Source organism: Clupea harengus, unplaced genomic scaffold (assembly GCF_900700415.2).
Source record: "Clupea harengus unplaced genomic scaffold, Ch_v2.0.2, whole genome shotgun sequence".
Lineage (NCBI taxonomy): Eukaryota > Metazoa > Chordata > Actinopteri > Clupeiformes > Clupeidae > Clupea > Clupea harengus.
The window spans coordinates 1-19,116 of NW_024879923.1; the positions used below are offsets into that span (position 1 = coordinate 1).

Sequence of the window (19,116 nt, forward strand, 5' to 3'; positions counted from 1 at the left end):
AACCAAGTCTGTCAGCGAGGCGTTTGAGGACCACAAGCACTCCAAGAAAGCCGAATTGTTAGTGAAGGCATGGAAAATCACGGACCACTTCTTTTGTAGGGGGTATATGAATTCCCCGTCCAACGTCTTAATCTGAAATGGCGCTGCGTTGTCCCCCGGTTCAAATCCTGTAATGTCATTATGTTTTCTTTGAGATTTCAAGTTGATGGTTTCAGTGTATAGCGGCAATTCGCGCCTTTCCTCATCTAAATTATGGGAAAGTCTCAGTGGTGACGACGAATAAGCCTCTGTTCGAAATCCTTGTAAACACGCGTTTAACAGACAAAATGTATACACGTTTTTAAAAAATAATTCTGTCATGATCCAAACGTAGTCTACATATAGACCTATATAAATAGACTTCCTTGTTGCACTGCTGAAGTATTATAAAAGTAGCCTAAAGTGGGCGTGGCCTACGGTGGCTCAATAGGTCAAAGAAGCGTGACCCATTTGATAAAACCAATGCATAAAACCATAGACATATAAAGGTATATATGTCTATGCATAAAACTAGTAGAGATCTGATTGGAATTGTCGAAGGGGAATATGCATTGTAAGATATTGTACGCTATTGAAAAAGCGATATTGGATGTTATTGCGCACGTGGTAATTGAATGTTCTGTTCCAAGCGCTTTATTAAATTACCTTCACATCAGTCACAGACGCACAATGAAGAGATGCTCTGCAGCAGAAGAAAAAATTACCTTTTGGTAAATGAATCTCATGTTTAAACATAACGACTTTCAACAGAATTATTTCCTAAGGCAATTCAGCAAAGTTTATTTGGAGTGTGTAATAACCCGCACCATGGTTTAAAACTATGAATCCAGCTATGAAACAAATAAAGTAGATTTGGTGTGATCATGAAACTTTGCTAATGTAGTTTGTGTAGGCTATAGGTAGCCAGGGTAGTTTGTGACATAGGCCATATACAATGAACAGTAGCCACCATACTATCAACTTTCCGAATTCTCAGTTTCATGGTGTTAATTGGACTGATCACGACTTGCATTCATGGGACTGGGTTGATGTGGTCGCGTCTGATGAGTAACAACGCGAATTAACACATTATAATTAAACATGCCACTTGACCGTCGGTTTCCTTGTGCCATATAAATGACGCGCGCTCCCTGGGTGCGCAGACGAAAGCGCACCACAGCCCTTCAATGCTGCACTTCAAAGTCCTTGGAGAAGACATTTTCTTTACTCTCATACATTGTTTCAATGGATAGTAAAGTATAAGAAGGAAATCATTTTATTCTTGAAAATCTAAGCTTAGCCTCGTCTATTCCACCTAAATTCTTTAAAGGCATTGTTCCATTGGCGCGCACTCACAGGGTAAGATGAAAATTCTGCTGTTGCTTCTGGTCTTCTGCGGTTTGGCAAATATGTTTTGCCAAGATGTGTATTCCAGCGAAGACAACTGGGACACGGGCAATTACCAAACTGAGGTTTGTACCTTGTCCTTAATTGAATGGTTTAGATAACTACTAATTTCTTTGAACTCGAAATTGTTATTTATCAAATTATGTCCCATGTGAACAAAAGGTCTTTTTTTAAATTATTCTTCGCCATGTTTCAGGACTATCCCTCTCAGGGTCATTTGTTGGATCCAGAATCTTTACAGACATTACTACGAATCATAAGAAAACCCGGTCCACAACAATTCTTCGGTCTAATGGGGAAAAGATCCTCTGGTAATGTTTGCATAGTGTTATTCAAGTGATTGTCTTATTTCAACCACAAAGTAATATGTTATTAACATTAACTTGTGGTTTTAACTTGGATTATTTATTTATTTTTACAGCAAAAACACAAATGACGCGCAAAAGTAAGTAAATATGTAATAACTTCAGTTAATGTAATACAATAGACATTTTTCGCCATTGAATAACAGCGCCTCGTACAGACGCATGCTATCTCTATGTCTACAAACTCTATGTTTTTTGGTAGTAATTCACCTTCAGGTGGGCAGATGGGCAAAAAGGTTTTATATTCCACAACTGAGGCATAGCCTGTTTTGATACTCCACAGGCTACTGCGCTTTCAAGAGAGATTTTGCGCTCTCTGGAATATAAAAGAAAGTACTTCCTATTAGTTTGTTCCTTTCTCATTTTAGGGCAGAAATTCGAGTCTTTTGTCGGACTGATGGGCAAACGGAATCTAGGAGAGCAAAGCGGCAAGTGCAGGTTTTTACTTTATCTAAATGTTATTCCTTTGCGGCTTGTGTTTCCTGGAACTGGCATCCATTTTTTCTTACATTTCTTTTTAAATGTGAGGTCTACTGAAAATTAGTTGATCTTGACCTCTTTTATTTGCAGAGCATCCTCTCCCCCCTCAGGCCCCCTGTGATCTGCCTCTTTAGTGTCGTGGAGTTTTGGGAGGTCACATCCCTGAGATAAAACGACGAAAACTTCCCAGTTGCCATGTTGGTCCGGAGCTGTGTTTTTGGCACAAGCTGGAGAGCAAACAACCTATATGTTTTACTAACTATATCAAATCCAACTGTTGAACTGTATCCGATTGATATAAAAGTTTTGTTTAAAGAATCCTGAAGTCTGTGATTAAATTAAAAAATTTTCCCACACTACGAACTTGCATGATAGAATAGGTGCAACACTGCCCTCTAGAGCACATTGACGGGGACTGGAAAAGTATCTTCCAAACAAAAATCCTCAGCCTTTATCATCACAATTTTATTAAGTGACTGTACAATACAAATTAAAAATAAAATTAAAAATACAGAAGTGGAGTACATGACCAAAAAACTAAAATGCAGATGTGCATTTGCCGTGAGTGTAACTTGTGTAAACGTTACAGACAAGCCTTGCAAATGCCTATGACAAATGTTCATGTTTGACTCTTTAAATTGGCATCATCTGCCTTATGAATTCATTTGAACCGGTCAATCCAATTCACAAGCCTCTCCAAGAAGACTTCCTTAACATACAAAAAAATATTACTGAAGCTGGCTCGGTATATATATTTATATAAAAATAAACTAAATGAAATATAACAATGAATGACGTTATAAATGGTGGTCCAAGGCTAGTGGCTAGACAGAGAAAGCATTAAAGTCTGGAAACGTTTCAGAGAGTTAAAAAAAAACAGAGCAGTGAGAAGGCAGTTTCGTGGCTTCTCTCTCTTAAGATTTAAGAGTGACGGGTAACAGATTGCGCTTTCTTTTTCTTTTGGCTATGTGTCATGGTACACCTTCAGAGAACAAAGTTTTAGCATTACATACTCACAATACGGCAAAAAAGTTGAATGGCATTTTCCTCAAAAAAAAGACAAAGAAAAAAAAGACAAAAATGACCTCACAAAGGAAAGTTTTGTCCTTCTATGTTTTGTTTGTTAACGGGTAAACAAAAGACAGGCGAGTAATATGATTGTGCAACAGTTAGAGATGTCTCGCGTTTGAAGTGTTTGATGTTGGCTGTTAAATGGGGGAACGACAACAACATAAACAGAAAAAAAAAGAAACCTTTTTTCTGAGTATAGAATTCAGTATATATAATATATATGGGAGTTTGGCCTGCCTAATGAGTTGCAATAAGGTAGATGCCCCCCCCCCCACAGGAGAGGCTCCCTCTTCAGCCCTCTTTTGATCATCACACAGCACCGTTCTCACGGACCTCGACAAGCTGAATGTACATTTGTGTGTGTGTGTGTGTGTGTGTGTGTGTGTGTCTGCGTGTGCGTGTGCGTGTGTGCGTGTGTCTGTGTCTGTGTCTGTGTGTGTGTGTGTGTGTGTGTGTGTGTGTGTGTGTGTGTGTACACCGGCACAAGGCCAACATCTTGCCATTAGCCCAGGCTATGGGTCGGCAGCACGTACAACTTAAGCTCCGGTCTGTGAACAGTTTTAAAAGATCTTCCCTTTCTTCTTGTTTTTCTCCAGGGTTCTGGAAGATAAGCAGAAAGGACAAACAGAGAGAAAGTGTGTGAATAAACAGAGCTTGACATGAGCATGATAAAAATACTACCATCACACCCTAAAACAAATAACCAAAACCAATCAAATTGTTTACACATTCAGAAGGCCAAAGAGTGGAGGAGGTGGAGGTGATGCCATGTGTCATAGTCTTACTGAAAGAGTGGAGGAGGTGGAGGTGATACCATGTGTCATAGTCTTACTGAAAGAGTGGAGGAGGTGGAGGTGATACCATGTGACATAGTCTTACTGAAAGAGTGGAGGAGGTGGAGGTGATACCATGTGACATAGTCTTTAGGCCGAAATATGCTTCTACGACTGCGTTACTGTGTGGCCACGCAGTTGCTTCGACGGACTCGTGAAACTTTATAGTTCTCCGTCGGCTGGTGGGTGTCGCAAAGCAATAATAATAAAAAAAAAGATGGCGGACCTAATTTTGTAGATGGTCGTATTTGTACTTAAAACTTGTTAGTTTGACTTTTTTTTGCTTCGATTTTTTAAAAAGTTACAGAGAACTAGACACGGGGCAATGTAAAAACCCCCATTATGGAGCTGAAAAATACATCTGAGGGAATTTGCGAGGTGTCTGAGCCAGCTATCTAATACTACCCATAAGGTAAACAGCGATGTATTGACGGATTGACGGAGACAGATAGGTACAAAATTTGGGAAGTTCACGTCAGGCCACGGAGAGGTGCTCTGAGAGGGTTTGCAACGACTCAAGGGGCTCTTGCGTGTCTGCGTAAAAGGCCGACCCTAAATTAGGCTTTACTGAAAGAGTGGAGGATGCGGAGGGAGGTTAGATGTGTTTCCTAAATGACAACTGAAGTACTGACCAGGCCAAACTATTCACTTAAGATGCATCAAGGCATCGACACATTTTTAGCCGTGTGTCTACATGGTTTAGTTGTAGACACACTGGCACCAGATTTTTTTTCTATTTAAATGTCAAATGTAAAAATAGATCAAGGTCATTGTCATCATCAAGGTCAACATCAGGTCAGTCAGTTACATCCTGGTCAATTTCAGGAAAATTCCCTTGAAAAAAGCCTTCCAGAGGAACAACCATTACACCTATGGATAGATGACACAACAATGACTACGAAGTATCCATGACTACAGGGCAGTGGTCCTGACCTGGATGGACAAACTGACAAACTTAGAAGACTATGACACACAATGACTATGAAATCTCCATGACTACAGGGGCAGTGGTCCTGACCTGGAGGCATCCAGCTTCTGCTGCTCCAGGAGGCGCTGCTGGGCCTCCCAGTTGGCGCGGTCCTCCTCGAACTGGCGCCTCTTCTCCTCCAGCTCCTTGTGCTGGGCCTCGAGGTTCTTCTTCATCTGCTCGTGACGCCGCTGAAGCTGTGGGCACACGCCAGGGGAGAGCAGAGGGTTCAGCAGAGGACACAGGAGCACGAGCCCACCTCCATCAACTAACACCCCACATACTGATATACAATAGGTCAAGACAAGCACAGACACCCAGCCAAGTTTGAAGTGGGGTATTAATGTTATGCAGTGTCCAGAACAAAAAGGGCTTTTAAGAGTGACATGGAATTATGGAACATATCTCCCCAGAAACTAGGAAGAGTTTTTTCGACTGAAAAGGAAGAACCTATGAGACTGGCTTATGACAAACCTGTCATAGCAGACGAGACCCCCCCAATCAGAGCAGCCGGGTGTAGGAACGTACCTCTGCCTCGGAGTCTTTGAGCTTCTGTATCTTCTCCTTCACCTTCATCTCAAACACCTGCTCCATTTCCATCTCCATCTTCTTCATCTTGGCCACGTGCTCCCTCCGCTCCTCCTCCATCTGGGCCAGAGGACTCCTGCCATGGGCCACACACACACACACACACACACCAGACGCAACACACACACACACACAGAGGAGACACAAAGCGAGTCAGTAACACTTAACAGCATGTGTTCCCACAGTCCTCATGTTACCAATCACTCACACCCGTGCTATGACTCCCACCACCCTTAAACACACACACACACACACACACCCTCTCTCTCTCACTCTCTCACTCACACACTCACACACTCACACACGTCCCTTACATCCACTCAGCCAGTCTCCCATATCCCCCTTACATCCCCTTGAGAACACCCCACACTTAGCACACCTCCCAGGGGGACAGACCCGAGGAGTACAGGGACACAGGGTGGACGGACGGAGCAGTGGACGCAGACACGGGGGAGACTACAGGAGTGGGAGTGGGGGGGACAGAAGATGAGGGCATAATGCAGCCCCTGACATTTATTAGCGAAAAAAGACTGATTTAGCCGTGAGCACATAAAGGGGTTGACAGTACAAGACACTACAACTGCCGGGTGAAGAACAAATACACATTGACTTACTAGTTGTCTTTCAACCCATGTTTCAAGGGAAATATAAAATCTAAGATTCGCAGATCGAATTGACTCAAAATGGATGTAACTGGTCCAAACATACTAATTAGCTTTTGGTGCCTTTACTTTTCTAAAAGAGATAAAGTCAGGTAGTTAAGGACTGGAGGACAAGGGAGAGAAAGAGATGCTTACAAAACATTAAGGTTTGGAGAAAAACATAAATGACCACTTACATGCCTTCAACTGTGTCATGTCTAAAAAACAGAAACACACACACTTAACATGCTGAAATCAAAACCATGCGCTAAGAAGCAGAGTGAATGAGCATGACCGGGGGTTGCAAAGAGGGCGGAGATCTCACAATTTAACATCGCCGTTATTTGAAAAAACAAACATGACCAAATTTCCTGAACGGTCTCCGAATTCAGGAATATATTTGACTCCCTCTTTGCAAACCCACAATAAAAATAACATGAGTGCATGAATATAAAATAGTCATTAAGAGTTAATAAAAATAAACAGCAGTGATGAACAAAACGTGATGCTTTGGCAGATGGGTGTTCAGCAGCTGATGATCAACATAGTGTGGGCTGTTGGCTACACAGCGTTGTGCTTCATTCAGTCCCCATAAATGGGAGTGTGAGAGAGTGTGAGAGAGAGTGTGTGAGAGAGTGTGAGAGAGTGTGTGTGAGAGAGTGTGTGTGTGAGAGTGTGTGTGTGAGAGAGTGTGTGAGTGAGAGTGTGTGAGTGAGAGTGTGTGAGTGAGAGTGTGTGAGTGAGAGTGTGTGAGTGAGAGTGTGTGAGTGAGAGTGTGTGAGTGAGAGTGTGTGAGTGAGAGTGTGTGTGTGAGAGTGTGTGTGTGTGAGTGTGTGTGTGTGAGTGTGTGTGTGTGAGTGTGTGTGTGTGTGTGTGTGAGTGCGTGTGAGAGTGTGCGTGAGAGTGTGTGTGAGAGAGTGTGTGAGAGCACATGCTTGTGCCTCACTGGTGAAGCAGGTGTGTGAAGCGAGTGGACATTCAACTTGAACAAAAGAAGATGGTGAGGTGGTCTGTGAGTCTGGTGCAGTACCAACACAATAACAATGAGCATAACTAATGACAGAGCAGTAAAGGAACACCGTAGGCCTGGTCCATATCCACACTATCCACACACTGTAGGCCTGGTCCATAACCACACTATCCACACACTGAAACACACTCACTTGGTGAGCTGGCCTCTGTTCTTGTTGTTGTCTACACCGTTGTAGGTGACGGCTGCCAGCTTCCTGCTCCTGTAGTTCTCATAGTGAACGTTGTTGGTGACGTCCTTCAGATCCTGCATGTGGGTTCTGTAAGGTACAAACAGATGAACATGCAAACTTTCCTGAGCAGTACTGACTGAGCCAACTGCGGCTCCCAGGTGACCCAGTTCTGGCTGAGCTGCCAAGTGGCACCCCTCCCTCCAAAGGCACCCCTCTCTCCAAAGGCACCCCTCCCTCCAAAGGCACCCCTCCCTCCAAAGGCACCCCTCCCTCCAAGGCACCCCTCGTAAGCCAGAGGCAGGCTGAGCCTTGGTTGCGTGCTAGGCCTCCTCACCCACCCTCATACACACAATACCAGGGGCACTCCATAGACAGTCATGTAGTGTTTTAATAACCTCTAGCCTAATCAAACCTGCATATCTATACATGTATGTAATACCCAGGTGAGTGCAAGACACTGGAATGTGAGTCAAGAGGGGTTTCCACCCATTTTCATTGACAACACTTTAAAACCTTTGCGTAACTTTTCACAGACCCTTTATTACATTTCCAGGACCTTTCACAACTTACAAGTACACAACATTGCATACTTCACTCCACAGGATGGGTCTAATTATTGATTGAAAATTAAACAACCTTTTCCATTCCTTGTCTAATAGGTTAGTTCTGTCCATTCAAGAGGAAACTGCACGCTGCAGAAATTCACACAATGGAACATTATCCTTGGAGAAGTACAAGATCAAACTAATTTGTATATACCTCTACACTCATCAAATTGAAATTACATGACTTTCCCAAAACTTTCAATGCATTTGCTGAATTTCATGACTTTTCCAGGCCTGGAAAATGGGATTTTAAAATTCCATGAATTTTCCAGGATTTCCATGACCGTGGGAACCCTGTTTTCCCTTCTGTTTGCCCGTGGTTTGTTCCACAAGGCCCAGAAAAGGGAACATGCACCAAATCCAGTGCTTTGCATTAATCATTTCTGCTAGCATTTCTTGTTCCAGGTTTTCCTGGTCAATCTGTTCTACTGCGTCTGTGGTCAGACTAAACAAATTAATCTGCTAGCCGCCTGCAGAAGTAAGTGACCCAATGTGCCAATACAGTCAGTTTTTTGTGGTTGGCTACAAAGTGTCTACAGTATCCAGGTAACATCATGCCCAAAATGTGATGCGTGACGACATTCATGATAGTCTACCAGGCAACAGATACAAAACATTAGGGACATGTAAGCAGCTTAGTTTGGCTGCCTGGGCTAATGACTTGACCACCCCTGCACACACGCACACTCACATACAAGCATAGTGAACTTCTTAACTCAAGCCCTTACCTGATCAGCATGTTCCTGAGGATTGTGAAATCACAGTGCTCCCCGTTTTCAACTGCAGGACAGAAAAAAAAAAAAAAAAAAGGGAAACACACATGAGCCACGTGTCCCCCACAGCTTGAGCACAGACACGCATAACTTCACAAAGGAATGTGGGACATCCTGACAAAAAACTAAAAAGGTTCATTTCTCCTAGAAGTTGGTTATAGGTCACAGCTATAGTCATTGTTAAATTATTTAACAGACATTTTTGTCCAAAGCGACTTACGAAACACCTCTACGTTCAGCGTAAAAGCATTCCTAGATTTAAATCGTTATCATCAAACATCCGCATTCCTGTTCAAGGACCTGTGCTGCTCTCCTGTGATGTGAAATAAGGGTGAAGGTTGATGTTGAAATGAAAGATGGCGTCACAGACGTTTGCCTGTGCCTTACCCTCTGCCACTCCCCACGGGTACTGCCTCCCCCGGATCCTCTTCCCGTTCACCTCGATGATGGTGTTGCTTCCCACCACGGCAAGGGGCAGGCGATCCTGGAAGTAGGGTGAAAGGTCAAGATATATACATCAACGCCATTACAGTTCGAGCCAAAATACAGAATGTTTTCCTGTTTTCCTGAAAGGTAGAAATACAGCAAGCAGCTGCTGGCAGTAAACTACTTTTCTTTGCTAAAAAGCTCGTCACACTGACCACAAAGGGATTTTCTCTGATGAATGCCTTCTCTACCTATTTCCAGCCCACAGTAGTCAAAATAACTGAATATACCTGGATAGACATATATATATATATATAAATAAACATTTAAAAAAAAAAAAAGTTCAACCATCTGATCTAGTGCAGTTCAGTGCCCACACTATGGGTCTGGGGGACCATGTAAAGTCCCTGATACACCAAGCTGACAGTCGCCCTCAGCCAATGTTGGGCCGTTGGCGAGTGTCTGCACCCCTAGTCTTTGCCGTGTTTTCCGCATTTTCCAAGTCTATATGTTAGATAACAGTCTGTGGTGAGCGAGAGTGGTGTGAAAATGGTAAGCAAACACTGCTTTGTTTATGGTTGGGTATATAAAGTGATTTCCTCTCACGCAAGCGCAGAACGTAGGTGCTAGTTTGCCGTTGGCTGTAGTCTTTGCAGTGTGTTCAAGTTAGTATGTTTTGGCCACGACACAGGTGACGCAACAGTTGGCCTTCGTCGCTGCTATGGGTTGGTGTGTCCCTGGCTTAAGGGTCAGGTCTCTCAGAACTGCACATGCAGTAGTACGTGTGCAAAATTCCTCAGCAGACACTTCTTAGGCCTTTAGCAAAAAAACACTGAGGAAAACGTTCAACAGGCATTCGTAAAAGACTTGACCTCAACCTGACTGAAAACCTTAGAGGGATGCTGACCAGCCAGGTCTTCCACAGTCCACTAACAAACTGGCTGTTGAATGGACTGATGCTACTGGGGTACTACATGGATACTTACTTTGATCTTCTTCACCAACTTGTTCTCCTCATCATCGTCTGTCTCTGGGAACTCGTAGATCTTGATTTTGTGCTCCTGGATTTCTCGCATGATCTGTTGGGAAGGGCACACTGTGGTTAGCAACATGTCCCCTTATATACGTAAGCTTTGTTAGTTTGGAACAGGAGTATTCACAACACAATGGTCGCATAATTGCTGTTTGCAAAGGGTGACTAATTGAGCCATATGGGAGCGGCAAAAAGTATGATTTGTTTATAAAGCGAGAGAGTATACTGCACTAGACACAATAAAGAGCCCCTTCATGACACCTGCTGATAACCAGATGCTTGTGCATGTGTAAGGGTCAGAGGATGCTGGCCTTTCTAGTGTTAAAAAACTGGTTCCCCTGTGAATTCCTTTAAGCTACTGCATGCAAAGACCTGCTAACCAAGCTAGGAGAAGTCAAATGTTCTGCCCAGCATTTGAACATTTTTTTTTAAATTTGACTCCAAGAGCCGGAGGCCCAATACCTCAATATGAGCTTCTCTGTGCTTCGACTCCCAAACAAACTTCAGGAAGCAAATTCTTCCTAGAGAAGCTGCAGCTGGCTTATAATACTACAACTATTCTTTACATAACCATAAAGTACCCTCTACAGCTAAGTCTGAGCCTTCTCACCCTAGTCCTGCTCATACTTTCAGCAGCAGTTCAATATTCCACAGTCTAAACCCCCCAGACAGACTTTGTGTGTCACTTTCTGATTTGAGCTTGTTATGTGGTGTGTGACCTCGGCTTGTTAGAGCTTTTAATCTTATCTTTGGTGTCACTGAGGAGGAGAAAGATTAGGCCTCCCTTCTCCTTCACTCTTTCCCCTCCTATGGAGTTAATTCCTCCACGCCAGATGGCCAAGCCCTATGAGTCTGTTCAAATCACAAGGGCCTCACGCGTTCGAGTTTTGTCAGTGAGCAGCACTGAGACGGGAATAAACCGAAAAAATTTAAAAATGGAACTTGCCACAGTAAAAGCAGAACAAGTTGGTATGTGGGTGTGGGTGTGCACTGTGCAACACGGCGAGACAAAACACAGAAGGGCATCTGTCAAAACAGACAAAACCAAAATGAAAACAGAAAGGAATTTTTTTTTAAAACAGGCCTACCTGCTTCTTGAACTGTTGGCACTCTTCTGGGGTGAGTGTGTCTGCTTTGGCGATCAGAGGGATGATGTTCACCTTCTCGTGCAACCGTTTCATGAACTCGATGTCCAGCGGCTTCAACCTACAGGACAACAGCCATGGCATTCAGCCTTCAACACTTCTGAACCACCACCATTATAGTCATCACACTCAAAACAGCAGCAAGCTCTCAACCGAAATTCATCACACACACAGACACACTTTCTGGGCAGTTGGTTGTTTAACAAAGTAAAAGGGGAAACTGGCTTCTCTCAAGTGTTTGTGTGGTCAAGTGTTTTTGTGTGGAACAGCGAACAACATATGCTGTTGATCTGTGGAGAGGACAGGTCACAGATGGGAGTGCGGAGAGGAGGACTGTATGGACACGGTGTCCCATAGAGCCGTCCAGAGGGACGGGGCCTTTAGTTCATGCCTGTGACCGACCGCACAGTCCCCGTCACGAACACACACACAAATGTCTGTCCATCACAGCAAGTCACTCAGTGGGAACTTAAGGACAGACGTAATAAGACGCAGACACTCGCCCCAAGTTCAGCACAAAGCCAGAGGAATTTGTACTGCAGGATGTAAACAATGTATTTTTAGATCACATGCACTAATAGACCAAATCGCTTCAAAAGTATCTGACTGCAAAGCATTCAAAACAAACATCTAAATATAAAAAAAAATGCTGATAAACTCGAGGCCCCTTCAAACATTCGTAGGATTTCACAGATTGCACGTTATCTTTTCACACAAACATGAACCTCTCAAATAATCATTAAAAAAAAAAAAATCTTAAACATGATCCGTCACATCTCGGTGGATTGTCCTGACAAGCTCTTAAGCCTGTGAGAGCAGTAAATCACTAGTGCCTCAGTGTGTGTGTGCGTGTGTGTGTGTGTGTGTGTGTGTGTGTGTGTGTGTGTGTGTGTGTGTGTGTGTCTGGTGATGTGTTGTCTAGCCTCTTTATGAGGTTAATCCAGCGCTGGGCTCCGTGCCGCTGTCACTCACCCGTGGCCTGAGGGAGCGATGAAGTAGAGGCAGCAGTGCACCCGGCTGTCGGGCATCTGTCGTCTGTTCACCCTCGACTCGGCGTTCAGGTAATCCTCGAACTTGCTGTCGATGTGATCGATCACCGGCTGCCAGCTGAGACACAAATAACAACACAATGAAGCAGGGAGTATGGGCAGCGGATGAACATGTCAAACAGATCTAAACGTGTGCATATTCATTTAAAAAACACAAACACAAACACACACATAAATCCTCGTCTTGCAGTAGCCCCTATGTGAGACTAAGCACACACATGGACACAGGCACACGGTGACATCATTAGATGCCTAAAGCAAAGCCTCCTCACCAGTTGCTGTTGTCCACAGCGTCGCCGAACCCCGGGGTGTCCACTATCGTGAGAAGCAGCTGGACTCCGCCCTCTCTGAGTAACACTTTAGACTGCTCTACCTGCAGAAGGTGTACAGAAAGGATATCTTAAAAAAAAACACATCTGGCTTAAGGAGCTACTGGGTAGCATTCCTGTGATATTTGTTCATGCGACACAAAACCGTTTGGAAGCTCATGACATTAGGGTTATGTGGTGGTTTCCCCTACATCTAATCTTTTAGCACTGACTACTAGACTTACTTATTGTTTACTAGATTACTCATCAATTACTAAAGCTACTTGGCCCTACCACCAACGAACACCACGGATGCACTACATTTATGCAGAAATCCGCTGTGAACCAAACGAACACCACGGACGGATACACTACATTTATGTGAAATACAATCGGCCCATGAACAGCGTGGGCCCGACCAGCAGCTGCATGTAGCAACATGCGGGACACGGCACTGTGCCATTAACCAAATATGCTGGGAAAGAAGACACGTGGTGAGGGAAGAACTATGTGCTGCTATAGCGCTACTGCTGCTGCTTCTGCTACTGCTGCTGTTGCTAGCGCTACTGCTGCTGCTAGCGCTACTGCTGCTGCTACTGCTGCTGCTAGCGCTACTGCTTCTGCTGCTGCTTCTGCTGCTACTGCTGCTGCTAGCGCTGCTGCTAGCGCTACTGCTTCTGCTGCTTCTGCTGCTTCTGCTGCTTCTGCTGCTTCTGCTGCTTCTGCTGCTTCTGCTGCTTCTGCTGCTTCTGCTGCTGCTGCTTCTGCTGCTGCTGCTTCTGCTGCTGCTGCTGCTGCTAGCACTACTGTTGCTACTGTTGCTTGTCTCGGTCTGGCTTTTAACAAAGCTAGAACATGAAGCGGTCTGAACTCAATGTGTCTGAAAGCTTTCACAATCCAATCTTGTGACAGAACAGGGAGATCTGGGCCAATCAACTTTTCCTGCAATGCAGACATCAACCCAAATGGATTCTAAGTGGGAGTGACATTGATTACATTACCATCAAGGGGCCCAAATGTAAGCGGGGGTCGATGGTAAAAGTAGGAATGCTTTCCACAGCGGTGCTGGGCCTTGGCATGGACCCCACAGAGGCTAAATTGATAAATCGATGAAGACACTGATGAGGCAGTTGCGAATACACAGTCGTGTCTTACCTGCACAGTCTTTTTGACCCGGTTTGAGGGACCAGGGTATTCTCCAGAGTACAAGTCGGTGAGGAACAGGGAGTTGATCAATGTAGACTTGCCCAAGCCAGATTCACCTGTGAAATAGAAACAAACATTCATTTAATGAAGACACAACTATTATTTGTAATATAATAAAGCTACAAACAGCACAACAGCAACAAACATAACAGTGATTAAAGAGATGGGACAAACTCAGATCCGATTAATAAGGGGATCGCAGAGCACTTTGGCTGACGCAGTGGGTCCTTTTCCTGCTTGAACTAATAACATTCATCCCAAACAGAGGAGCGTGTCTGGGGCTCATGAAGGGAACAAAACACACACTGAGGGAGAACCGGTGGAAGAATGCAGCTCATCCAACAGAGGGAGCAGAGGATAAGAAAACAGGCCTTTATTGGAGCAGAGAATGGTGCTATTATCAGGCCTGTCGAGGCCATCCCATTTACAGAGCCTTTGTGCAGACGGCCGCTCGGCCCCGTTAGGCTTTGGGAAAAGAAGCAAAGCACTGTACAGGAGCACTGAGATGACCAGAGTCTGGCTGAAGCCTGGGGGGCTGACAGTCTTGTGTGCTGCCACCGAGAAATCAGTTGAGCTTCAGCCCTGGTTTGTTTATGTGTGTGAGGGCTTGCAAATGTGTGCTTGCAAACCATAGGCTAAATGATAAGACCCCACAAACTCCTCTAAGACATTTTGTGAAGGTATTCTTTACCAAACTATATTAAGCATGTTTTTCTGGAAACTGGTAGGTGACTGCATGGGACTGGCTCTGAAACTGTGTGCTCCTGAGCCAACGTGTCCTCCTCGCGGGTCAACTGTCTGGCAGTTAACAGACTTTAGGGGTAATTAAGGGATACACTTTTAGAAACCCTGGATGTCTTCCTGGGAGATGAAGTAAAAAGGAAGAGAGGCAGAGCCTACATCACACGGGATGGACTCTCCTCTCTCCAGGAATGCAACTTCCTGAAGGCAATCAACAGGCAGTCTACGAACATTCACACTGCCAGCCTCAGATAAGAAAGCCCAGACCACTCAGTGAGTTGTGTGGAGGAACTCCCAACAGATGGGTTCCATGGCAAAGCTGGGCCCCAATGGGCCATCTGGTTCGCTGCCAACATTTTGCCTTTAAAGGACATTTAAGTGTTCCTGTAAATCTTGGACCTTCTTTTAAGTACCCTCAGTTACACCAGTGGGTCAAGCTATGTGGATAAAGTTGTACTTGTTCAGGTTGCTGAGAGGGAAATTGTTATATATACACGCATCAAAGCTTACTGCCTACATAACCACTAAAGAATCTGGAACTTAAAACAAGACTATTTTAAATAGTTTCAGTCAGACTGCTGTTTAACTGTCGCTTCCTCCAAAGTCTGGGGTCTGATTTCACAGATATGACTGCCATTTCCTGTGTGGTTATCATATGCCTGAATGTGTGCGATTTGGTGAGAGTTCAACAGGATATTTCCCACACGAGATCCAGAGAGGCGAGCATGCTCTCTTGTAGCGTGCACGCTCTCTCTTCCTTGCCCACAATCACAAAAAATAAACGAAAACAAACAAGAATCTGTAACTGTAAAATGCAGCAGAAAATCTCATACTTAACAGAGTGCAGGTTCGTGTTTCTCTGAGCCCTTAAAGCAGTATTGGGCGTTTTGGTCTAAAGCTAGTGAGCTAACTACCTAAAAGGCATGCAAAAAACCCTTACAAACACCACCAAACAGCCCAGTTGGCACTGATTAAAGCCCGCTAACACGCTAAACTGGACCAAGTTGGCATTTATGCCCTGCAGGCTTTTCTCTTTTCTTAGGTTTTCTGTCCCGGACCATAGAACTACATACTGCATAGCCTGAATGGATTATCTTTCCTTCACATGAGCACATACCATCAAGATGATTTCGAAGCTATCGTCAAACCTCAAAGAGGGGCAAATTGTTGCATAGTGTTGCTTTAATTAAGAGGCGTCCTTACCCACAACCATGAGAGTGAACTCGAAGCCTCGTTTGACAGACTTCCTGTAAACTTGGTTTGGCAGGCTAGCAAAGCCTACGTATCCCTCGAGATTCTTCTGTTGCTGTTACACAGACACACACAGAAAAAACACAGATACAAAATGAACAAAATGAAGGCTTTTTAAAGAGAGCATTTCTTATCATTTCCATAGTGTCACTGTAGTGGGGATCCACAGAAGAAAAAAAAAAGACAGAGGTTATCAAAACATTACTAACGAATCATTCAGTACTTACTGCTGTGGGAGGGAGCGCGGCAGACACATCAACAAGAAAAGTCATGGGAGGGTTGGAAGCATCAAGAGTGCATGTGGCAATGGCGATGTTCCAGGAGAGAGGAGGTGGAGAGAGGAGAGAGGAGAATGAGAGCCTGAAATACCCCAAGTTGTGGATGAACAGCTACCTTGTGATGTGAGCCACAAAAAACAAACAAACAAAAAAAATCCCATAGCAACCAACAAATGCTGTTCCTGATAGAGGTACGTAATACTTCCTGTTTGTTGCTGAACATAGTTTAACCACCAAAAATGAATACTCATCTGCGCCCAATGACTGTAGGCAGTTTGTGCATGTGCAATTTGATTGAGATATGAACAGTAAACTGAGGCATACTAGCACAGCAGGAAACCTACCAGGAAGTAGCCTATACTTTAGGGTGTTACTTAGGCTACACCGATAAATAACACGGCCTGGAGATCACCCCTACAACTCTGACCTTTAACAAGTGTAAAGTCAGGACAGTGATGCTCAAATGTTTATCATCAACATGATAATTGCTAAGCGGTGAAATTGCACTAGATGTGAACCTAACTTGAACACATCAATAGACACTTTGATCCAGCCTAATTGCCCTTTTAATGCCAGAGCCATCGTTCATTCAGTGTCGCATGAGCGCATCTGTAACACTGAACTAATCTAGCCCTTAATCAGTTCAAAAACACAGTGCTTCAAGTCCAACTGTGTTCAAGGGGTGAAGCGCTAGAACTGAAACGATCCAAGGGAGAACCCGTCATGTCAGACAGAATTTCCACACCTCATAAAATAAATGAATAGCCTATACTTTTTCTGTTTGGTTGATTTAAAGAGGTAGAACGCACATCTGCAAATGCTTAGTATTTCTCATCTCTACCTTTGTACCCATCAGCAAACAGCATAAAAGCAGAAGACCTCTGAAATTAAACTTCACATACAAAACCAACTGAGGTGCAAAGGGAAGAGGTCAGCTTTGATTCATAAGAACGTAACATATTAGCAGACATCTTCACCCAATATGGAGGCTTTTGGGGCCCATGAACCTTTTACCTCGCCCCTCCCGTTAAAGAGGACTGAGGTCTTGACTTCTTGACCCCCTGTAAATGAAGCTCTCTGCTCCTCACAATGCACCCTTTCATTTCTTTCTATCCATCTATACTATCTTTGCCTTAGACCTGTCTGACGAATGGGTCTTAAGAATGACATACCTGTGTAACCCCTCTTATCTAACAGTCTAACGTCAGATACGTTTATCTCGCTCGATGACGAGGGTAACACACTGACAAAACAAAACTACCCCCTCGCCTTTCTACAATGGTTTGTCAAATAGAAACACTCCTACTAAAGATGTGAAAATATTAGTCCAGGTTCAAAAGCTAGTTTCAAGTCGCCATGCTGCTTATTTTGTGAAGTGGGCGCTTTACTTCTACCGTTAAAAGAGGTAGACGACATCTATCTAATTCTCTAGGTTAATCTGGAGGAAACAGTAACTTGCACGCTTTTGCCAACACTGAATGCAGACTGTGGCACTGCTAGCATTACCTTCTTAGTTAAATTTCACTGGCCTATAATACAAATGGTAGCTAGCTGAGGTTTGCGGTTTACTATTAATTGATAATGACCTATCAATTAATAGCCATCATCAACTGAATCACGAGATACGTTGTTTATGTTGGTTAATAAACTACCTTGTTCAGGCAAGATGCCTTAGCTAATGGCAAGGTAGGAGCATTTCCTTATCGCATAATGAATAACACAATGTTACAGCTAGCTATCTTAACATGTAACTTATCCATCTAACGTTGCAGAGTTGGCTGGCCTGGTCTGCTACATGAGCACATAACAGAGCAGATGTCTAGCTACAAAACAAAAGCACCACACTTGCTTTCTGCGTTAAGTTTGCCAAAATAAGCCAAGACAGTAGCTGGCTGGGTAGGCTATGTTAGCTGGTGATAGCTTGCTAAGAAACGTCGGGACGTCTGTTGAGCAATGTGATATGATCATTTTGATATGTCGCTAGCTGACTAGCTAAGGAAGTTCAGCTATTTGGGTTCTTGTTCGCAACAAAACTATCATACAATCCAAAACACATAACATTTGATTGATTGCACTTGGCATAAACACATATCACCTAATTAGCTATCCAACTAGATGTAGCTAGACAAGCTAGCTAAGTACAAGCAATGACACATGAGGAAAAAATTCACAGGAAATGCCTCCCTCGCGCTCTCTCAGTAAAGTGAGTGTAAAAGCAGCTATTGGGCGTTGGCTAATTCAAACCAAGATTAATGATAGTCTGTATTTAAAATCAAATAGTCGTTATAGTATATTGGTCAAATTGAGATAATCAAACAGAAAACTTACCCATTATGTTGACGTTCCCAGCCGCCTCTGAAAAGCGCTCACATACAGACCGACATTCCCCTTGATAACCCGCTCGGTATTGGGCTGCGTTTATTGCGTAAGGCAGCCCTGGGTTAACGTCAGTAGGTCGTAGACATGCGTGTCAAAAGTTTGGTGAATAGCCAGGCATAGCTAAATATCTCGCGAGAATTTAGTTGAAGATTCCTGTTCATAAACCTTAAAAAAAAAATTCAAAAGAATCGTTTTGAGATGCTGCATGTTGGAAAACTAGAGCACAATATTATATTCAACCTTGATGGATAAGATAAGAGTGAATTGTTTCCTCAGATCAATGTTTGTACTTCGAAATACTAGTGTATGGGCAAAACAAGGAAAAGAGGGCGCCCCGCTATGTTTCACTC

At 43.8% G+C, this 19,116-nt stretch overlaps 2 protein-coding genes across 3 annotated transcripts; one reads left to right on the forward strand and one right to left on the reverse strand.

Moving 5' to 3' along the window:
* The first annotated feature begins 1,033 nt into the window (after nucleotides 1-1,033).
* Nucleotides 1,034-2,588, forward strand: LOC122130748 (protachykinin). The gene is made up of 4 exons (XM_042705499.1): nucleotides 1,034-1,490; nucleotides 1,622-1,736; nucleotides 1,847-1,870; nucleotides 2,159-2,588. The coding sequence occupies exons 1-4, from the start codon at nucleotides 1,383-1,385 to the stop codon at nucleotides 2,332-2,334; spliced, it is 423 nt and encodes a 140-aa protein (XP_042561433.1). The 5' UTR covers nucleotides 1,034-1,382; the 3' UTR covers nucleotides 2,335-2,588.
* Nucleotides 2,589-2,720: 132 nt separating this feature from the next.
* On the reverse strand, nucleotides 2,721-18,829 carry LOC122130744 (septin-7). 2 transcript variants are annotated; one of them, XM_042705494.1, is made up of 15 exons: nucleotides 18,716-18,828; nucleotides 17,882-17,883; nucleotides 16,062-16,164; nucleotides 14,067-14,173; nucleotides 12,876-12,976; nucleotides 12,527-12,661; nucleotides 11,498-11,615; nucleotides 10,363-10,455; nucleotides 9,338-9,434; nucleotides 8,906-8,957; nucleotides 7,534-7,659; nucleotides 6,568-6,588; nucleotides 5,670-5,805; nucleotides 5,193-5,338; nucleotides 2,721-3,941 (listed from the first exon to the last, which is right to left on the reverse strand). In XM_042705494.1, the coding sequence occupies exons 1-15, from the start codon at nucleotides 18,717-18,719 to the stop codon at nucleotides 3,902-3,904; spliced, it is 1,281 nt and encodes a 426-aa protein (XP_042561428.1). In that variant the 5' UTR covers nucleotides 18,720-18,828; the 3' UTR covers nucleotides 2,721-3,901. The 2 variants fall into 2 exon arrangements, with proteins under 2 accessions (XP_042561428.1, XP_042561429.1); XM_042705495.1 differs by lacking the exon at nucleotides 6,568-6,588 and having other exon boundaries at nucleotides 18,716-18,829.
* Between the last annotated feature and the right edge of the window lie 287 nt (nucleotides 18,830-19,116).